The sequence below is a fragment of the Drosophila melanogaster genome, chromosome 3R, assembly GCF_000001215.4.
Source record: "Drosophila melanogaster chromosome 3R".
NCBI lineage: Eukaryota > Metazoa > Arthropoda > Insecta > Diptera > Drosophilidae > Drosophila > Drosophila melanogaster.
This window is the reverse complement of record NT_033777.3, coordinates 29,422,123-29,440,727: the sequence shown is the minus strand read 5'-3', so window position 1 is coordinate 29,440,727 and position 18,605 is coordinate 29,422,123. Positions and strand designations below refer to the sequence as shown.

The 18,605-nt window shown below is 44.2% G+C and overlaps 1 protein-coding gene across 1 annotated transcript in view; it reads right to left on the bottom strand.

Annotated features, from left to right (window-relative positions):
• Ptp99A (Protein tyrosine phosphatase 99A) overlaps positions 1-18,605 on the bottom strand; it is a 109,486-nt gene that overhangs the window by 46,404 nt on the left and 44,477 nt on the right. The window contains exons 6-8 of the mRNA NM_143434.5: positions 16,115-16,296; positions 13,638-13,825; positions 9,488-9,602 (exon numbers count right to left, since the gene is read on the bottom strand). Of these exons, the coding sequence (NP_651691.4) occupies positions 9,488-9,602; positions 13,638-13,825; positions 16,115-16,296 (485 nt within the window). The remainder of the gene's footprint in view (positions 1-9,487; positions 9,603-13,637; positions 13,826-16,114; positions 16,297-18,605) is intronic.

Here is an 18,605-nt window from a genome sequence, read left to right as displayed (position 1 = left end):
TTGGCAAGAGCTTAAGTTATGCAAAACGCTGGGCGTGGCCCCCACAATGGCTGCAAATCAGGATAACTGCCCGGAGCGGGGAATTTCGCTGGCAAATAGGTGAAAACAATGGCCAGGACAGCACAGAGGAGTGGAGAACAGGACTCTCGGTCATTGCAGGTTGTCATTGTGTCGGCTTAAGACAGGCGAACAAGCCAGAAAGCCCTGATTAATTGGCGCTATTTATAATTAAATTGCGTCCTAAGCTGTAATCACAGTTCTCAGTCGTCGCCGGTTGCTAAGCCCCATTCTCCACTTTCTTCATGCCCCTCCTATTCATTTGCCCCTTTTCGCCTTTGTGGAGTGTCAAAGGTTTTCTATCTTCAACTACATCAAAAGCGGCAATATAATTTCCCCACAAATGAGCGTTCTGATTCAATTAATGCCTCTTTGACTGCAAATTCTAAGGGAGTTGAATTCAAGTCCTGGCGATGTCCTTGCCGCCTTGCAGATGCAAAACTCGACATGTTGTGTGCCAAGGATATGGGCAAACAGGATTTCCAGGCTAACAGGCATTTGCAACAAAATGCAGCAGACTAAACAATCTGTAAAAAAAAAAATATATAAAACCAACAACTTGGCCAGATGGACGGTGGAACTAAAGGAAGAGCATTTGAGAAATTCATTTTATTTACTTCTAAATTTTGTACTTGCCAACGAAAGTAAGTCAAATATTTGAGTACACCAAATAGACTCATATTCATCTCTGACTTTTCTGTTCTGTGTGCACTCGATTCTTATGATAAAACAAATTTTGATGGTAGGAATCTTAAATTCAACTTTCTCTTTAGGAACTACTCATTTCTCTTGATGTTTTTTTGCCCCACTGTGCGCCTTTTGGCCAGGACATTTCCGCTGTCCTGCAATCGGGGCTCTTGTAGTTGTAATACCACCAACAACATGAGTAACACCAGCGACAGCAACTACAACAACGAGGGGCGCATTTCAAATGCAAATGTGTTTGTGGTGTAAATGCAATTTTACAAAATTTTATATAAGCCAGGAGACAGCAACAACAAGAAAGGAAGAAAAGCAACGACAATGTGCATAAAATTTCCGAGGATTTACATTTTAAAAACGCACAAAAAAGCTGCAGCAGCCAAGGAAAATGCTCTGGGAAAAAGCGGGGAAAATTCGTGTTGGCAGACGGGAAAAGGATGCTGCATATGAGGTCCTAGCTGGTGTTAGTTTGCAAATGCGGTTTTAACGCTTCTGCGTTGGCGACTGCGCGAAGACATTTGGCCAAAACAGCGCGGCAAAGCCAAGCCGACTGCAATTTGGCTAAGTGCGTGGGGAGTGGGCCAAAACTGCAAATGAAAATGTGCAATGCACATGTGTGCATGGCACACACACACACACACATACAAACTGCTGCTGCAATCAGTGCCAGACACACATGGGCTTAAGGCTTAGGGCTTGGGCTTTGGGCTTTAGGCCTGGCCAAAATGTTTTGCCTACTTGCTACTTGCTGCCACTTGGTTACAGCCTCACTTGGCACTTTCCACTTGCCATCTGCCAGCCGGCTGCATAAATCTACGTCTCTTTTATTACGAGCTTTTGAGCATTTAAATAAATTTCAAAGCTTTGGCCAGAGCTGATTTACGCAAAAGGGGACGGCGGCCAGGGGAGTGGTCCTTGCTGAAAAGGGGGAGTGGCAGTTGGCATATTTAGCGTTAAATGTGCATAGTTTTGTCTGCGGCAGCAAACTAACCACGTGAAAGTCGCTTGCGGAAACTAATACAGAGCAGCCTGGACTCACGAAAAGCCAAAATACTGAAAGAAAATTATGCCATTTAATATTTAGTATTTAAATATGAAAGAAATCTCGAATGACTTGTTATAACATTTCTATATTTATTTAGAGTTTTCAAAATCCTTTCCACTTCTTACGTATTTTCAACAAACAATTGTTGATTTTTAACAGTGCATCGACCGAGACGATGTGCAACATGACAGGCTGAAGTTGAGTGGCTCACACCCACACAAATGCGGCTGCAAGGACGATGGACGGAGACAGACACATACACAGATACGGATACAAGGATAGACACACATGGACCGCAGCTGGGCAGGCTAACTGAGTTAGAGCTGCCGAAAGTTCTGAGGGGCAGAAGAGCAGGGATCCCGAGCTGGGGGCAAACAAGAAATGTAAAGAATGCCACTGACAATGTACAAAGTGCAAAACTAATTTTACAGAGTGAACAGACGCAGGAGGATGCAGCCGTGACTGCAACATGTTGTGTGTCCTGTGTCCAAAGCACAGCAGCCAAGTTGGCAGACGAAATAGATCATACGCCCGGTGGTACGACCTACCCCCTGCGGACTGAGAACCCAACTCATTTCCGTCTTGATTAACCAATCGAACTGGTGGAGAAGTCAGTTAATCATAAGAGAACCTTCATTTAGGCCAAAATACAGCTCAAGGCAGGTGGCACTTTCGTAACGGCCAGTCCAACTGTCCCGACCCATTTTGTCGGAAAATTCAGAATGTGATTTAAGCCGATCTCTGGCAAAATGTCATGTAATCTTGGCCCTGGGTTGATTACTTTGTTTGCCATCTGATTGCCGGCTTTGTCCTGCATTTTCCGTTTGTTTTTTTGGGGATTTAAGGTGCTGCTCTGCACTTAATTGCTTAGATTTGTTTAATTTAAGCCGATTATACACGACCACAATTTGTTAAAAGCTTTACGTGTGCGATTGTGATTGTGTTTACGCCCAGGTGTCATGTCTATTATCCATTAATCGATACGTCAGTGGATTGGATTTGAAAAATGGATTGCGAAGTACACATAGAAAAACATTGCACACTCGTATTTACATACATAAATAAATGCCCAAATACTTTGGGCTTAGCGTGCTTTTTCTACAATGCTGGGACTTTTACCACCTATTTTTTTTTCCGAGTGTCTGCACATGTGATGGCCAAACTATGCGAACCTTAACCTTATCGAACACCCGTCAATGGCCGAAATGGAACGGAGGAAAATGGCAGGGAAAAAAGTTTGGAAAAATGTAATCAAGCACGTAACTTGCACAAATTTTCTGCACTTTTGCCGAAGCCAAAAGCGGCAAAAGCCCCCAGGCCAAAACGCACACACACACACATACACATACGCCGAGTAACATGAACGGTGACAGACACGCACGCCTGAGTGCTGCCACGCCCACACTAGCACAGATACCCATCCGCCCACACACATACACACACACACACTCTGCGATACTGAGGTGCCATCAGAAAGATTGCCGGCTGCCCTGTTTGTCCTTGTTGTTATTGCAATCCTTTTGACTATGAACTGCAGACAAAAAAAAGGATACGAAAGAAATCGAACAGGAAAAAAGATTGTTCCCCTCCAACGGATCAAAATACAAAAAGTCAAAAGAAAAGTTAAAGACTTTAAAATCCGCCCGGGGCCAAAGTGATTGAGCGTGTGTCGCAACGAGAGCAGGGAATTTGTCAAAAAAAAAAAGGAGAACTTTCCAAGGATGATTCGTAGGAAAAGGGAGATGTCAGGTGAATACACAGAGACAAAAATGTTTACAAGAAAATTCGCTTCAAAGTGCTTACACATACATTCGACTTTGATGTCCCTAAGTGGTTTAGTTCAATTAGCAGCATCTAAATAAAATATTACGCGCATCCTGGGAAAGAAGTTGTTTGCGAGTCCATTGCGAAGGATCTGATTTGTGTCTGCCAGTGCAGAATACACCTGTAACAGAGCTCAGACTGAGACCATAGCTGGTTCCCTTAATAGACTCATGGCTGCATAGTCTCATGTCCCCCAAAAGGCGCTCGAAAATCAAATGAAATTGATCCCGCAGACAAAGCGGAATGAAGGGAAATCAAAGGCGGAGACTGGATGGAGGGGTATCCTTTGGCGAAAAAGCGCAGACATGATATGAAATTATTTGTCAACGCCGAATGCCATTTTCAACAACTTTCCGACAACTTTCATTTCGTTTTCATTCTGGCAGGCGACTTGCCCCGGCTTCGAGTGTCCCGACAACTCGTGGAAAATGGCAGGCGCTCCGGAAAAATTGGGCGAAAAGCGTCTTTGGGCTTTCATTTTGCATTACAGTTCGCCTGCCGGCGGCCAATGGAAGAAGCAGAAGACAGAGGAGCCGCCCAGACATGCAATGACATCCATCGCAGAAAGCGAACTGGAACTTTCTGATTGCTTGCAAATGTTTTATTAGCCTGATTTTCCGAATGGAAAACCCTCGGCAGTGCCATCCCATCCCAAAAGTGATATGTGTGCGCATTATGAGACCGAGATGTGGGGCGGCAGGATAAGGAAAACACAAAGGTGAAATGGGATTACGAACAAGATGCCAATATTACTGCGCAGTTGGGGTCTTTGAAAGTAATAAGATGTTCAGAGGAACAATGGAAAATAGGAAATACTTGCCCCGTTTGCATTAAAGTCAATTATCTATTGACTAATTTTTAAAGGTGCCCAAAAGCATGCAGCACCATTTGAATTGTTGCACACCTTTAGACTGGCCATCCTCTGATGATTGTGGATACTAAGTTTAAGTTTCCCATCCAACATTTTTAAATAAGTTTCAAAGGTGGGATCAATAAATTTGTAAAGGCTCTCCCTGCACTATCGGTGACTAAGCTTGCTTGTTGCAAGTTCCTGCGAGTCCTAGCCGTCCTGGGTATCCTGGGTATCCTGAGCATCCTGAGAATCTGATCTGAGCCGGCGGCAGGGATTTTCCTTTACCCCCGTGTTGCTGCTCATTAATTTCGTCTATTTAGGAAAAGTTTTTGCTGCGCTGGCTGCGTTGCTGTTGCCTGCAACTTTTTTAAGTGGTTTGCGGTTTATCATTTTTGGCTTTGCAGCGAGTGAAAATGCAGCTGCCTCTGCTGCGCTTTTCCTTGCACACTTTCTTTTTTTTTTTTGTTGCCTCTTTTTCTGCCGCAAACAAAACTGTGCGCAAACAGGAAATAACGGTAACGCTGCTTCATTTCCGCTTTTATTAAAACATACTTTTCACGTTGTACCTTATCCTGCTGCTGCTTCGTCCTTCTGCTCCTTTCCGCCCTCCATTTCCCGCCCCTGCCCCACCCCCTTCCTCAATAGTCCCAACTCTCTTACCGCTGTTTGCTGCGGGCATCATCTTACTTACCCTGCCTCTAAAAAAGTTGGTCAAAAAGGCTTGGCCTGCTTGATTTGCATACTGCGATTTTCTGCGATAAAGTTCAATATTTCAACATTCTGCCTAAAACTTGTGCTAGTTGCCTTTTACATATTTTAATTATGGGTTTTTAGAGTTAATATTTTGTATATGAACACATGTTTTTACTTCATATCCATTTCGGTGTAAGCTGAAGCTAAAGATTTCCCACTGTTCCATCTCTCATAATGCGCTTTATTTTCGATTTATTCCCCTCTCAATTAGTCCTTCGCTTTTCACCTGCGAGTGTATTAACTATTCATTGTGGCCAAGCAAAAGTTTTTTCCCTGGTGTTTCATCTGCTCACGCTGTTGTTGTTGCTGCCGCTGCATTTTCGCCACCCCCACTTTCTCCACCGCCCACGAAATGCAGCTTGTCACTTCCGCCAGCCAGCCGCCCGCAGTTTTCCACGAAGGAAAACTTGTGCCGAGTTTGGGTTATGCGCCACTATCTGAGTGGGGTTTTTTTTTTGGTCCATTTTCTGCGGCTGGCGCTTTAAAAGCAGCCAGCGGATGCGCTGAACCATCTTTTAGAGGTGGGCGTTGTTTTGCCAGGCGGATGGGGGGGGGGGGGGGGCGTGGCCGATTTCCACGAGGATTTTCAGTGCATGCAAACGGCTGAACCTGAACCGCAGCTAGTTGAAAGTAGCCAAAGGTAATTAATTTTGTAGCTGCAAGTTGAGGGTTCTGCTGCAAAACTTAGTCGCCGGCGGATGCAATACTCTGGATTCTGGTTAGACGACCGCAAGCTTTTGACAGTCCGCGCTCGCTGCAAATGGATTTCCCATTTTCCATTTGCTTTACTTTTCCACTCGGAATGAGTGGCAACATTTCCTCAAAATGCCAGTTGCGTCGTCTTTCCCTCTTTTTTTGTTTCGCTCCGAAAGGTGCATGGATCTGTGCGTGTGTCTATTAATTTTCTAGGATGCAACAGCAGCGATAAGCAGCCACGTGCCACGCCCCCCCCGAAGGGCGTTGACAAACGGGCGGTGATAAATTGCTGAGTGGGGGAATTCAAGGATACAGCAGCTGGAAAATGCACTGCTATTCATCACTTTAAATTTAAAGATTATAGATGGCTTCATTCTGAAACTGTACATCTTAAATGCAAGAGCACTTGCAGGAGATATTTATTAATATTTTTAAGAAAGATATTTAGCTTATTCACACATTGTAATGTTAGGTTATTGGAAGTGTCTTTCCTAGTTTTCCCAAGTGTTTCGTCCTTTTCTGCTTCACTTGCTTCTAACAACGAGTCTAATGGACCATTTGTTTTGGCTGCGTTGATTTTGCATTTTGGCTGAGAGAGAAATGGCGCTCAAAGTCAGTTTCCTACGGCTGCAGGTTGTTTGAATTATAAATTTGAAATTAAAGAGCCATGCCCGCCAGACGCCCTCGAGTCGAAGAAGTAGACAAATTAAATTGCAAAACGCTCCAGTTGCTTGGCCATGAGGACTTAGAGGTCTTAACCAGTTCACTTTACTGCATGTGATCCCCCCGAACCTCGTAACCTTTTCGGCTCCTCCAGGCACAAGAGGCCGTGTCAAACGGCCCAAAGCCTTGGGTAACAGGACGCGTTAAAGTCAAAAGTTGCCAGGACAAGACCATCAAGTGTTGCCATGTACACACGAATGGAACGAAACGAAACGAAATGAAATGAAGTTATCAAGAAACAGGGCACAAAGCCATTACGATTGTCCTGCTGTCGGTCCCTGAGTCCTTGTGTCCTTCTGTCTCGAAAGCGACAAGTGTTTGGAGCCCCTTGAGCTGTCTGCACTGCACAGAAGGAAAAAACTCTATTCTTGGCCACAGGTCCCCACCCCCCACCCTCCAAGTCTCGGCCAACTGAAATCCAAGTGCGTGCCGGCCAAAACGAGCAAGACAATACGGTTTTTGGGGGGCATTCTAAGCCCGTGCCAATGTCAGAAGTTAAAACGCAAAAAACAAAGGCAGAGGCCAAAGGAAAGTGGAAAATATCTAATCAAAGACGACCTGTCGAGCTACAACTCGAAGGGCAAAGCAGAAAGCCGGACGAAGCCCTAGAATTGTTTTGCAATCGTTGAGTTCCTTCTGAGGACATTATCTGGCTGGATAACACAACACGGCCCTTCTTCCAAGGAACTGCCGGATTTTATGGATCCCTCCCTGACTACCCGACTTTCTGACCCCCAGCTAAGCCGCACTGCAAGGCTTCATAATTTTCACCGCATGTGGTCGTGGTGCAGAGTTCTTTGCTCGCTTTTCCTCTCGGATATTGAAAATTCAATTCATATGCTGGCTAAGAATGCGTAAGGGATGTTGTCTGAAAATCAAAGTTTAAAGTATACAAATGAAATCTCTTTTTCGAGTGCAGGATGTTGTTCTTCGCCATTTACTGCCACTTGCGGTTGCTTTGTGGCAAATATTCGGTGGTAATTAATCAACTGCCACGCGCATCGACCACGCCCCACCGAAGTATGCTGAATTCTATTAGGCCCAAATGGAAGGGGGTGGGGGCAGCTGGGCCAAAGTTGCTGCCTAAGCCGCAGGAAATCCCCAGAAAGCGACGCCCGTCTGCACCTGCCAGCTCACCTTGGCACATCCACATGCCAACATATAGCCAAATAAAAATTGAAAGGAACGTGAAAAATTCGGAAATTACTGAGTTATGCCAGCTGTCGCAAAAATCCCGAGTTATATTTTCGCTACCGGTGAAAGCAGCTTATATATATATACATATACCCGGAGAAGGGAAAATCCATACGGGCGAGTGCCATCGTATTTTCGTTTTTATCGAATCTCTGATTTTATTCCGTTTCCGGCCAATCCCGTTCCCCGTGACGCCGGCAAAGGATTTTCCGCTGAATTTTATGCTAATTATGCCGCTAAGCTCTTGGGCAACTTTCAAAAGAGTTTCGAGTCTTAGCGCGCCTTAAAAAACTTCCTTCGCTAAATCCGGGCACAATATTTGGCCAAGACGCGCTTATGCAAACAGATTTGCGCTGACTGCAGGAAATTAAATTCGCTCGTCCGACTGCCGCTTTTCCGATAAATTCGCACACGTTGGACTTCTTTATCCGCCCGGATTTATTTATGACCGACTGCTTATAATTTACGTTCCGCCGACTTTAGCCGGCCGGCGACTATGGCATCAACACTTCCGTTCCACCAGCGGCGGCGTCTGGTGATACCAAGTGAGACGCCTCCAGCGGAAATCCACGTGGCGGTCCAGGATCGAAGGAGCCGGGGGATTCAACAATAGAAAGCGAGACCAGCAGGATACAGCAACGATTTTGATACCCCTCTTTGTATCTACGAAACCAGCTTGATTGTTATTTCTTATTTGTGATGTATTTCTAGATTTTTTCTAGGAAGGCAAGCAAGTTACTTATGACAGCATGTTTCATTCCTTGGAACTATATTTTTAGTAGTAACTCAAAGATTTCATTGGCTTCTTAAAGCAGTATACCCCAAAATACCCCACAAGTAGGGGGTACGAAAAAGGGGAAAGAACCGAACCGAAGTAAAAAAGTAGAAAGGACATGCCTGGGCAGTTTTTGTTGCTGACTGAGCAGCATTTGGCGAAAGTTTAAGTAAGCAATATTTATTTTCTATTTCTATTTGCTTGGCCGAGTGTTCTACCATTTCAATACCAGTTCGCACACCGAACTGCGGTCTGTAGCGGATTTCGAGATGCCGGGCAAGAAGCTGGATGCTTTTTCCTCATCCGGGCAAAAAGGGTGGGAAAAATATGAAAAATTGCAACATATTTTCCTTAGCCTCTGGCCGGAGTTAAACTTTTATTTGTTTGCTTCATTGCATGGCAGAGGCATTTTGTGGTTGAGCGAATCTCAAAGTTGCTGCTCTGCTTTGCCCTCCACTCGCATCTGTGAAACCATGGAAATGTTGCAGGGAACTGAAAAACTAAAAGTGCACACAAAGGCGAATTTATTTCTGAAGCTGCTGCATCTGCATCTTGTACTGCATTTGATATGCGATATACACACCATATAACCCCCCCATTTTTTCTGGCATTTTCGGGGTCGGATTGGTCACTTGTCTGGCATGTCAATAAGCCGTAATATTTGGAATTTTGCGGGTCCCAGATATGTGAAAAATAGTTGGGGCGATCGACTTATTGACTTGTGGCCATCGTTTGCATGCCTGACATGCCGAATTCCCCAGCGAGGTCACTGTGCGGCATGCATCATTGATATTGTTCGAGATCTGGGGAATTTGCATTGCATTCTGCCCCGCAAAAGGGTGCTGCCTGCCACTCTACCACTCACCTCCTTCGTCGGTCATCACCAGGATGGTGGTCTCCGGTCCCAGACCCTCGGGATTGAACACCTGCACTGTCACCTTGTACTGCGTGTACGTCTGTAGGTTTTGAATTTCATGGCTCTGCAAGAGATGGGGGAATTTTCATTTAAATTATTAGTTTGTGTAGAAGCTCATATATAATTACTTTAGTTATACTATAAGTTACTAAAAGGGCGAAGGAATTCTTTTTGAATTCCGATTATTAATTCTTTCTATGCCATAACTTCAAATTTTCGTATTAAATCTATGGAAAAATTTCCAATTAAGAACCCATTTCGATGTTATTTTGTTTTTGGCTGCACACACACCAAAGGACTTTTCGTTTGTTGGCCATCGAAGGCGCTTAACAAAATAAAGTGGGGCACTTGCAGCAAGTGCTTCTCTGCAGCAGCAGCAGCAGCAGCAGCAACGCCACCCACTGCAGCACCACCCAATCGCACAACCCCCGCCAACTCCCCTCTCATCCATTTGCCCATCAGCATTGTGCATGCTTGGAGCGGAAATTGCGCGTTGCATACTTTTGTGCGTTGCCGTTGGCAAATATGAAAATTGCAGCACTTAAAATTGATTTGCAGTGCTGCGATGTCGGTGCAAAAGGAAATTGAGTTGCTTGGGCAACGAGCAGTAGTCTTTGCCTTAATTGCCACTACACATACAGTCACAGCGTACACAGTGCGAAAAAGAAGACATGAATGGGAAAAAGGCTTGTGTAATAACTTGTCTCTTACTGAGAAATTCAAAGGAAGTACACGCATTCAAATCAAATGAGTATTTATGACACTCCTCGACTTGATTACCAACACCAAGGACATATACTTTTAAAGTCCTCATATTCTCGAACTTTTCTGTGCGTGCATGCCAAGGACTTTGCCATAATGGAGTCCGTTCCGGTGGCTTTGTATGTGAATTTCGCGAACGGCGGCTGATTAAGGTTTTAACCAAAGGTCAAAAGCAGTGCCAAACCATAAAACAAGCCGCAGACTTAGAGTGGCTCGCAATGGCCCAAAGCAGCGCACATGTGAATGCGAATCTATGTGCTCGCAAATGGTCAGTTGCCTTGGGCAACAAAATTATGTAGCATACATTAGAGCGCCGACTGCCCGAATTTGCCTGCTGGTGTGCATGTGTGTGTGTGTGTGTGTGTGTGTGCGAGCCCGTCTGCGGTCCCACCGCAAAACCAACGGGTTCTCGACTGTGCGAACTCTAGGCATGTGCTTAGCAGCGGATTGACTGCCATGCCAACAGCTTAAGTGGCTGCTTTCGGCTTTTCAGACGGCGCCAGCCACAGTCGCAGTTATTTCCGCCAAAAGTGTGATATCTTATCCACAGCTGCGGTCAAGATTATAGTTCTTAGACAATTAACAATGTATGTTTGCAAATGTTTCTAAACAGTTCGTATCTTTTACCTTCTACTTCAAGATACTTCTTAGAATACCGAAATAGTTTATATGCCGACTGGCAGTATAACTTTAACCGCCACTGTGCTAAGAACTGCGTGCATAAAACTAAGCGCTCGGATTTAGTGTTTGTATATGGTGGGCGGTCATATAATGCCATTTTATTAAGTCGCCAGTAAATGAGGCCGAAAATTTACAACTGCTTTTATTTTTATGGTCAGCTGAAAGTTGGAAACGCCAGAGGGCGGGCCGCGTAATTGATATAATGTAATTGATAAAGTTGCCAACTTCCTGCCATATTGCATAAGTTGGCAAAGTGTGAAGCAGTGGGGTATAAGCATCTAAATATTCTCTGCGTTAATTAGTGCTAGAGAACTGGAAACGAAGTGAGCATCTAGCTGGTAGAAGGATGAAATTTAGAACTACAAACAGATCGAAAATTTCGCCTGTCAAACAAATCGCAATGCCTCTAACAAAAACCTCACAATTTTTCCCAACTGAATTTGCTCTTTTATCTGCAGAGTATTTTTTCCCACTTGTTCATCAACAATATCAGTGTCGGACTACGCTTTTTCGCCTCCATTTTTGTTATATTTTTTTTTTTTATTTTTTCTGTACTTTTTTGCGGAGCAACTTCCTTTGAGGTTTCGGGTGACTCGACTTTGCCGGCTTTTATCTGCGTGAAAGTTGCGAAATTTATGCTTTACGGCGCAGAAATTTTAATTAGAAAATTGGCAAATTTAGCCCTGCGGGCGAGCGCTGGAAAATCCAACGCCCCCTCGCTTTCCACCTCACACGTGACAGCTCGATGTGAATGCCGCTGGCCATGGGAGGCGGCGGCGAGATAGGGGCGTGGCAGGTCGACAGAAGCCGCAGGATCCTGAATGCTGATGCTGCGATATGGGAATAACACAAAGCCATGTCCTGAAGTCCACCAAAGTGACTTGAGCACAAAAAAAATACATGCACGCGGAGATAAAATGTGGCGCTATTCGTTCGAGAAATGATTTATTTCGGACGATTAGAAGAAAGCTATAATGACTATGATTACTCGCTAAATTGTGCCATGAATATTTTTGGTCACATCAAGAGAAGTCTTCTCAGAAATTGGAATTTGAATTTTTTTCTGCGTGTTTTTACCGCTGCGAAAAAAGAAGAAGTCCAACTAAAGTCGCACGTTTCTGCCTGCAAGGATAATATTTCAACATGCCAGCGACATGCAAAAGAGAGAAAAATGGAAAGGACTTGCAGAGTGAGACGGGTAGCTGCGTCCAGATAAGGACAAAATATGCACTCGAGCACAAAAGCGTGCCACGCTTGTGGCAATCAAGCGAACCCCCTCCCCGCCCCTTTCGTAGGCCACCTCCATCCTCCAAGCAGCCGTGTGTGATTCTTCTATTTTTTGGAAAGTCCGCCGCGCCGAGTGTCGTACGTGAGCATTATCGCTAATAATTTCTGCATATTTAAGCCAATCCCCTTGCAGCTAGCTGGCAAGTGCATCCGGAATGCAGCTGCAAATTCGGAAATGCATTCCCAGTGCTCGACTTTAGTGCTTCGCTTGAAGAGCCTCCGGAATGGCCAGCGATTCGGATTGCACCCTGGGGTGGAATAAACTCCATCCAAAGCCAGGTGATGGCAGTAGAAATCGTTAAAATTTAGAACATCTAAACGAAAGGCAAGAAATAGTTGAGGTGGCGGCAATTCTTCGAGAAGAGCACTAAGCACTCGAGTTTAAGTAGCTTAAAAAGTACTTTTGCCTTTAACTAATAATTTTTCTAATCATGATTTCAAGTTTGCTGCCATTTAAAGCAAATATCCTTACAAATTGACAGATAGCTAAAGTATAATTTATCAAACTGAAATAAAGCGGCCAAACATGCCTCTCATTGAAAGGTATTCCCAAGCTATTTGTTCTGTTATCGCCCACATTTTCCCACCATTTTCCCACCATTTTCCCCAATTGCCTAGTTCATTAGCCAACTTGCGTGCCCAACTATGTGGCCCGTGGAGCTGGGTAGACACACCCACTGTTTGGGGTCCTTGGGCTAGAGACAGGAACAGACTAGCCCCAGCTGAGAACTAATCGCTAACAAATTGCCACTGATAGCGGGCTCCCACGACGAGATATGGTAACACCTTGACAGATGGGCAAACGGAAAACACTTGTATGCCCGCTCGCAGTCGAGGTGTGTGGGAAATGTTTCACCTTTCGCCAGGTGTAAATTACTTTTTAATACGCCGCTGATGTGACTTTAAGCCGCCGAATGACAGGCTGAAGGCACACACATTTTAGGCCAACTTTAAGCCAAAACCCCGGCTTTCATTCGAAGACCGAATGAAAACCCGGCAGTTCTTGTCGCAAAGAAAACGATATGCACGTGGCAAAGCGAACAGACACGAAACGAAACCAAAGCGAAATTGAATGACGCTGCAGGCGGAACACGAACGAAATGTTGCCCCTCTATTCATGCACTGCAAACAAAAACGCTCGCTTACGAAGAGCAATTATATTTCAAAGGCACTTAAGCACATTCTAAATAAGCTGATGAGTGCATGCTTAAAAGTACTCATCATAGTACGTTCAACCTAAAACTTTAATTTATATTCGAAATTCATTTTTCTCAGTGCACTTCGATTCCGCGCTTGCATTTGCAATATGGCGAGGTGTCAGAAAACGTGAAATTCAATTATCTTTGGCCCGTACAACTAAATAACTCACCTCCACGGTGTTGTCGCGTATATAGATTTCCTTGGTATCGTTGGGGTCCCGATCGCGAGGTCGATATGTGATGCGGTAGCCAAGGAATTCGCCCAGTATGGTATCCGGCGGCGGTGCCTTCCACGAGATGTACACCGAGGTGGAGGACGTGTTGTGGGCCGTCGTCGGTATGGGCTTGCCCGTGGGAGCTGTAAGAGATTAAGTCGGTTAAAGAATGAGCCCAGGATAGGCCAGAAACTTTGGCTGGCTGCAAAAAGTTGCTCGGCGGAATGCTCAAAAATTCGAAATTAAAAACGCCGCGCAAAAGTTTCAACCGAAAACTCTCTGACCTGTCATGTAAAGCGGAACGTTGTCTGTGGCATTGTCAAGTTGTCACTGTCACGCAACATAAGTTGCAAGTGCCACGGCCTGTTTTTTTTTTTTGTTTGGTAGAGTGGGCGTGGGTTTCCGGCATCTGCGCCTACATTTTCTATGGACGGCTTTTCTACTCGCAACCATCTTCCTTTTGGCCTTGTCTACGGGAATTACTTGCAGGTTAAATGATGCGTGTGTCGCGCAGATACACGGACAAAAACTAGTACTTCAAAGGGAAAGAAGTACCGGAAAACGAAATTCGTCTACCTTGCTTCTATAGAAATTATAAGTAATGTCTAGTTCCGTATGTCTTAAGTAGTTTCAAGTATTTAATTTATTTCCCTGCCTTTTTCTGAGTGTAGCAGGTGCGCCTGGCTTTGGATTAGCTGGCATTTTGCCAGGACCGAAAGATGGGCGAAATTCTTCGCATAGCTCAATGAATTTATAAATAAATTAAAAGATATTTTGTGTCTTTGGGCTTGACATTGATGCCGCGTCCAAAGTTTGCTCAGCAAATTGAAAACTTCTCGTTTTTCCGCTGCTTAGATTTGCGATTTGGCCAGATGAAAAGTGCCGTTGGTTAATTTATGCATGCCGCAGGCCTAATTTATACAAATTGGCAACTTGGCCGTCGACCGCAGGACACGCACACAAATACACACACACACACAAGCGCACAGCCCTGCAGGAGGACCGAAAGGACCTTAATGAGCTCGGAAGACGGGGACACAGCTATACACAACTATTGACTAATTTGTAACCGCATGTGTTGCAGCTTCGGCAGCTTGGGTCGCATTCCATTGTGCGTGCGGCATAAATGGAATTTCGCACCCAACCGAACGGCATACACTGCGAGAAATGAAAGAAAAATAGGCATAGAAAATTAAGCAAAATGAAATATATTTTAAAATATTTTATTTATATATTTTCAAAACAACTGCAATCGCTTAGGGTTCTCTAACTTTCATATCTGGAATCCAATTATGTTGAAAATTTCAAGGACTAATTTTCTTCACTGTGCAGCGGCAAAGTCATTTCCAATGTCCGTAAGACAAATGTGTTGCTAATAGCTTGTCGCTGTTGCCGCTACTGCTACTGCTACTTTGCCTTTGATTAATGTGTCTCGCGCTCTTAAAGCCTACGGAAAGTTTTGTGACTTTTTGGAGTCCATTTATACATATTGTACATATGTGGGGGTGCTACATATGTACATATGTATATGCTACATGTGGAACACGCAGCGGCGTACGATTAATCATTGTCTGTGGCAGCCACACCAGCAGGTGAAATGTCGGCCAAATGACACGGAGCTCCTGCGGAGGCATGCAGCCCAAAATTAGTGCATCCAGCGGAACCTATAGTTCCACGATGGTTCCCTCAACTATCGTTAACGTGAAGTTCTAGGCTTTGTCATCGCATGTTAATGAAACGAAAGCGGCCACAGAAATTTAAGTGTTTCTACTTTCCTAGTCGGACGTGAAGACAGTTGAGGTCAAAAAAAAAAGGGAACTATCTAGGAGAAAAACTGGCTGACATTGTTAAAACTCAATAATATAATTAAAGTTTTTTTTTTTTCGGAAGCATGTAACTAGTTCTTCGCCCGCAAGTGTAGCTTTCTTTGGGTTATAGGCGGGCGCAGTTAATGTCACTTAGAGCAGGAAGATGCGAGGCGGGTGGAACAGGAAGCAGGAAGCAGTGAAATGACGACACACCTGGCCGGGCCTAGAAGGTCCTTCGATGGCCTACCGTCAGCGGAAAAATAATTAAACGTATACAACGTGAGGAGACTCTGGGTTTATGAGGCAGTAATTGCTGGCAGTTGCGGGAAAAGCTGGGAAACTGCGAGGAGTGGTGGATCGGCGGAAAAACGGGCCGAGCCTGTGACAACTTTTCATTGGCGGCACTTAAAAGTCAGGGCAAGTCGTTGGAATTGAAATGAAAAATTAATGCGATTGTAAAAATTGTTATGTCATGTGTCGCGTAATTTTGCCCGGTGCTACAGCCATGCGTTACGTTATGTTATGTGGCACCGCCTACGCGAATAGTTTACGATCCTGGCGTCAATAAAGTGTGTGTGTGTAAGCACAAAGGATCCGAGGAGCCAAGGAGCAAAAAGGACTCACCCTCACGCAGCGTGACTATGTAGTAGGACTCCTTGGACGGCGGACTGATACCCAGCTTGTTGACCGCCAGCAGACGAAAGCTGTAGACGGTGAAGGGCGTCAGCCCGGTCACCTGATATGACGTCGCATTTGTCTTCGTATAGATCCTGGCCAGCTGCTCCCAAATGCCATCCTCGCCCTCCCTGGAAATGCATGCATCAAGTCAGTTTCGAAAATATTAAATATTTAAATTATACATAATTTCTGCCTTAAATTTATTGACCTCATTAATGTGTAGTGTATGCTGATGACTCATTCAGTGGGAAATTCAATGAACAATTAATGGTGCAAACAAAACATTTTGATTCAGCCAAATTATTTGAACGAATCATTTCATTATTGTGCATTTATATTGCAATTACCAGCTCAATTGCCGCCGCGCCAGCACACGTTCATATAAATAAACTCATAGATCTATATTTTACGTCGCCAATCTGGCGGGAAAATGAGAAAAGCGCGCTGCGATTCCAATATACATAAACCATGGGGCATAAAATGCATTATGAAAATTTATATAAAACGGATGCGGATTTGCATGACACTTGTGGGCGGTTTGGGTCCTTTTGGGATCCCCAAACGTGAAATGTGTGCCGCGCATAGGCACTAAAATATTTATGCGCCTTTTTGGCCATACAAAATATACCCGAAAACTCGTACGGTTAAAAAAAAAAAAAAAAATGAAGGAATATTTGTATTCCGGCGATATTGTTGTTGCCGCGCATATAAATTACTCGCAGCCGCTCGCACAATGAACATTTTTCATGGCACATTTCAAAGTGTAGTAAATTTTGGTTTAAACTCACATAATTTTAGCATATTTTTTGGCACTTTCTCCTCTTCGGGCGCCATATAAGGCATACATTTGTGGGTGGTGGCTGTTGGTCTCTTCTAAAGTTTGATTTTAATGGGGCTTACCGATTTGGTGCGGCTTTCATGGTGTGATTAAAAATTGTTTAAATATGAGCCGATGAAAAATGTTCAACGTTTCATGAATGGCGACAACCAATAAAGAGGGGGCAAATAACCCACCGAAAAAAGTGCGGCCAGCGGAAATTGTGTCAGAAAAATGATTAAAATTAATAAATGCGTGCGAGCAGCTTCCGCGTTGAGTGGAGCACATCTGTTTGCCTTGGCAGTGGGCATTTAGTGAGTATATATATTGCACATATATATATATATATTTCGGTATCGGGGACATCGGCACATCGGGGGACACTAGGCCCCCGGACTGGATTTGGGAAAAAATTGTTTGGCGACTTTATGAAGCATGGCAGGCGATGCCCCGCCATCATCTGGCTCGAATGAAAAACATATGAAAAATGTTGGGGACCTGGTCCTGAAAGCCCGCTCAGAAAACAAGAAAAAAACCAAAAAGGAAGAAATTGGGGGAGAGATTCGCCGGCAAAGTAACCACAATGGCAAATAAATTTGCGGCCTTTCCACGGACATGTATTGGATGCTTTTTGCTGTTATTGCACCGATGTTTTTCCCCCCACTGGTAAGCTGCTTTAAAAATGTTTGCTTACGGTTTTTTCCATATTAAGCAAATAAATATGAGTTATTTATGCATCTGGCTGGGCTTGTGTTTGCCCTCCATGGGTATCGTTTCTACATGACCGACGGCTATGGGCCAAAGTTCATGCACGAGTTGTTGAAACAGGACGATTTACTTGCGCCACAAGTCCTTAAAGATAATGGGCAAATAGTGGTCCAGGCACTCGGCAGATAAGTCAGGCATTTGGTCAAAAATAAGGGCACAATTTATGGCCAGAAACATTATACAATATTTGGCAGAAATAGCAGGCCCTTTTATTCTTCAAGTTTCAACCAATGAAAATAGCAAAGTGCATACTGACACACTGTTTACAACATTTTAAGCAATGTTGATTTTCTCGTTTTCCATTTATATGTGTTTTCGTTAACATTTCATAGTTCATTATACCTTTAAACGTATTTTTCATGATGTAAAGGCAAACAAAAAATAATTTGCAACGAAAATGTTTTCACAAGCGTAAGATTTAATTAATTTTATTCGCATATCTACGGCAAAAAGAAACTGAATAAACATGATGCAAAATCATGCGACGGAAAACGCAGCTGAGTGGGATTTCATGTCCAACAAGAAGTATCTGTATCTGCATCTGTATCTGTATCTGAATAGCGAGCGGACATCGCATAATGATATAGCCAGCGTTTTTTTTTTCCACTATTTGGGCTTTCGGTGTCATCGGGTGAATGGTAAACGGGAAACAGTATCCGCAGCAGTTGATAAACATGTCAGTTCAGTGGGCTTGTGGAGCGTGGCAAGTGGGGAGCCGCAGAGTTTGGCCCAGTTTTCGGTTGACCGAAAGTTATGCCATTGAAATATGCGAAATACAAAACATCAATGCAGTATATGCAAACACACATACATACGCCGACTGATGACATTATCCCGCCTGCTGGCTGTGCA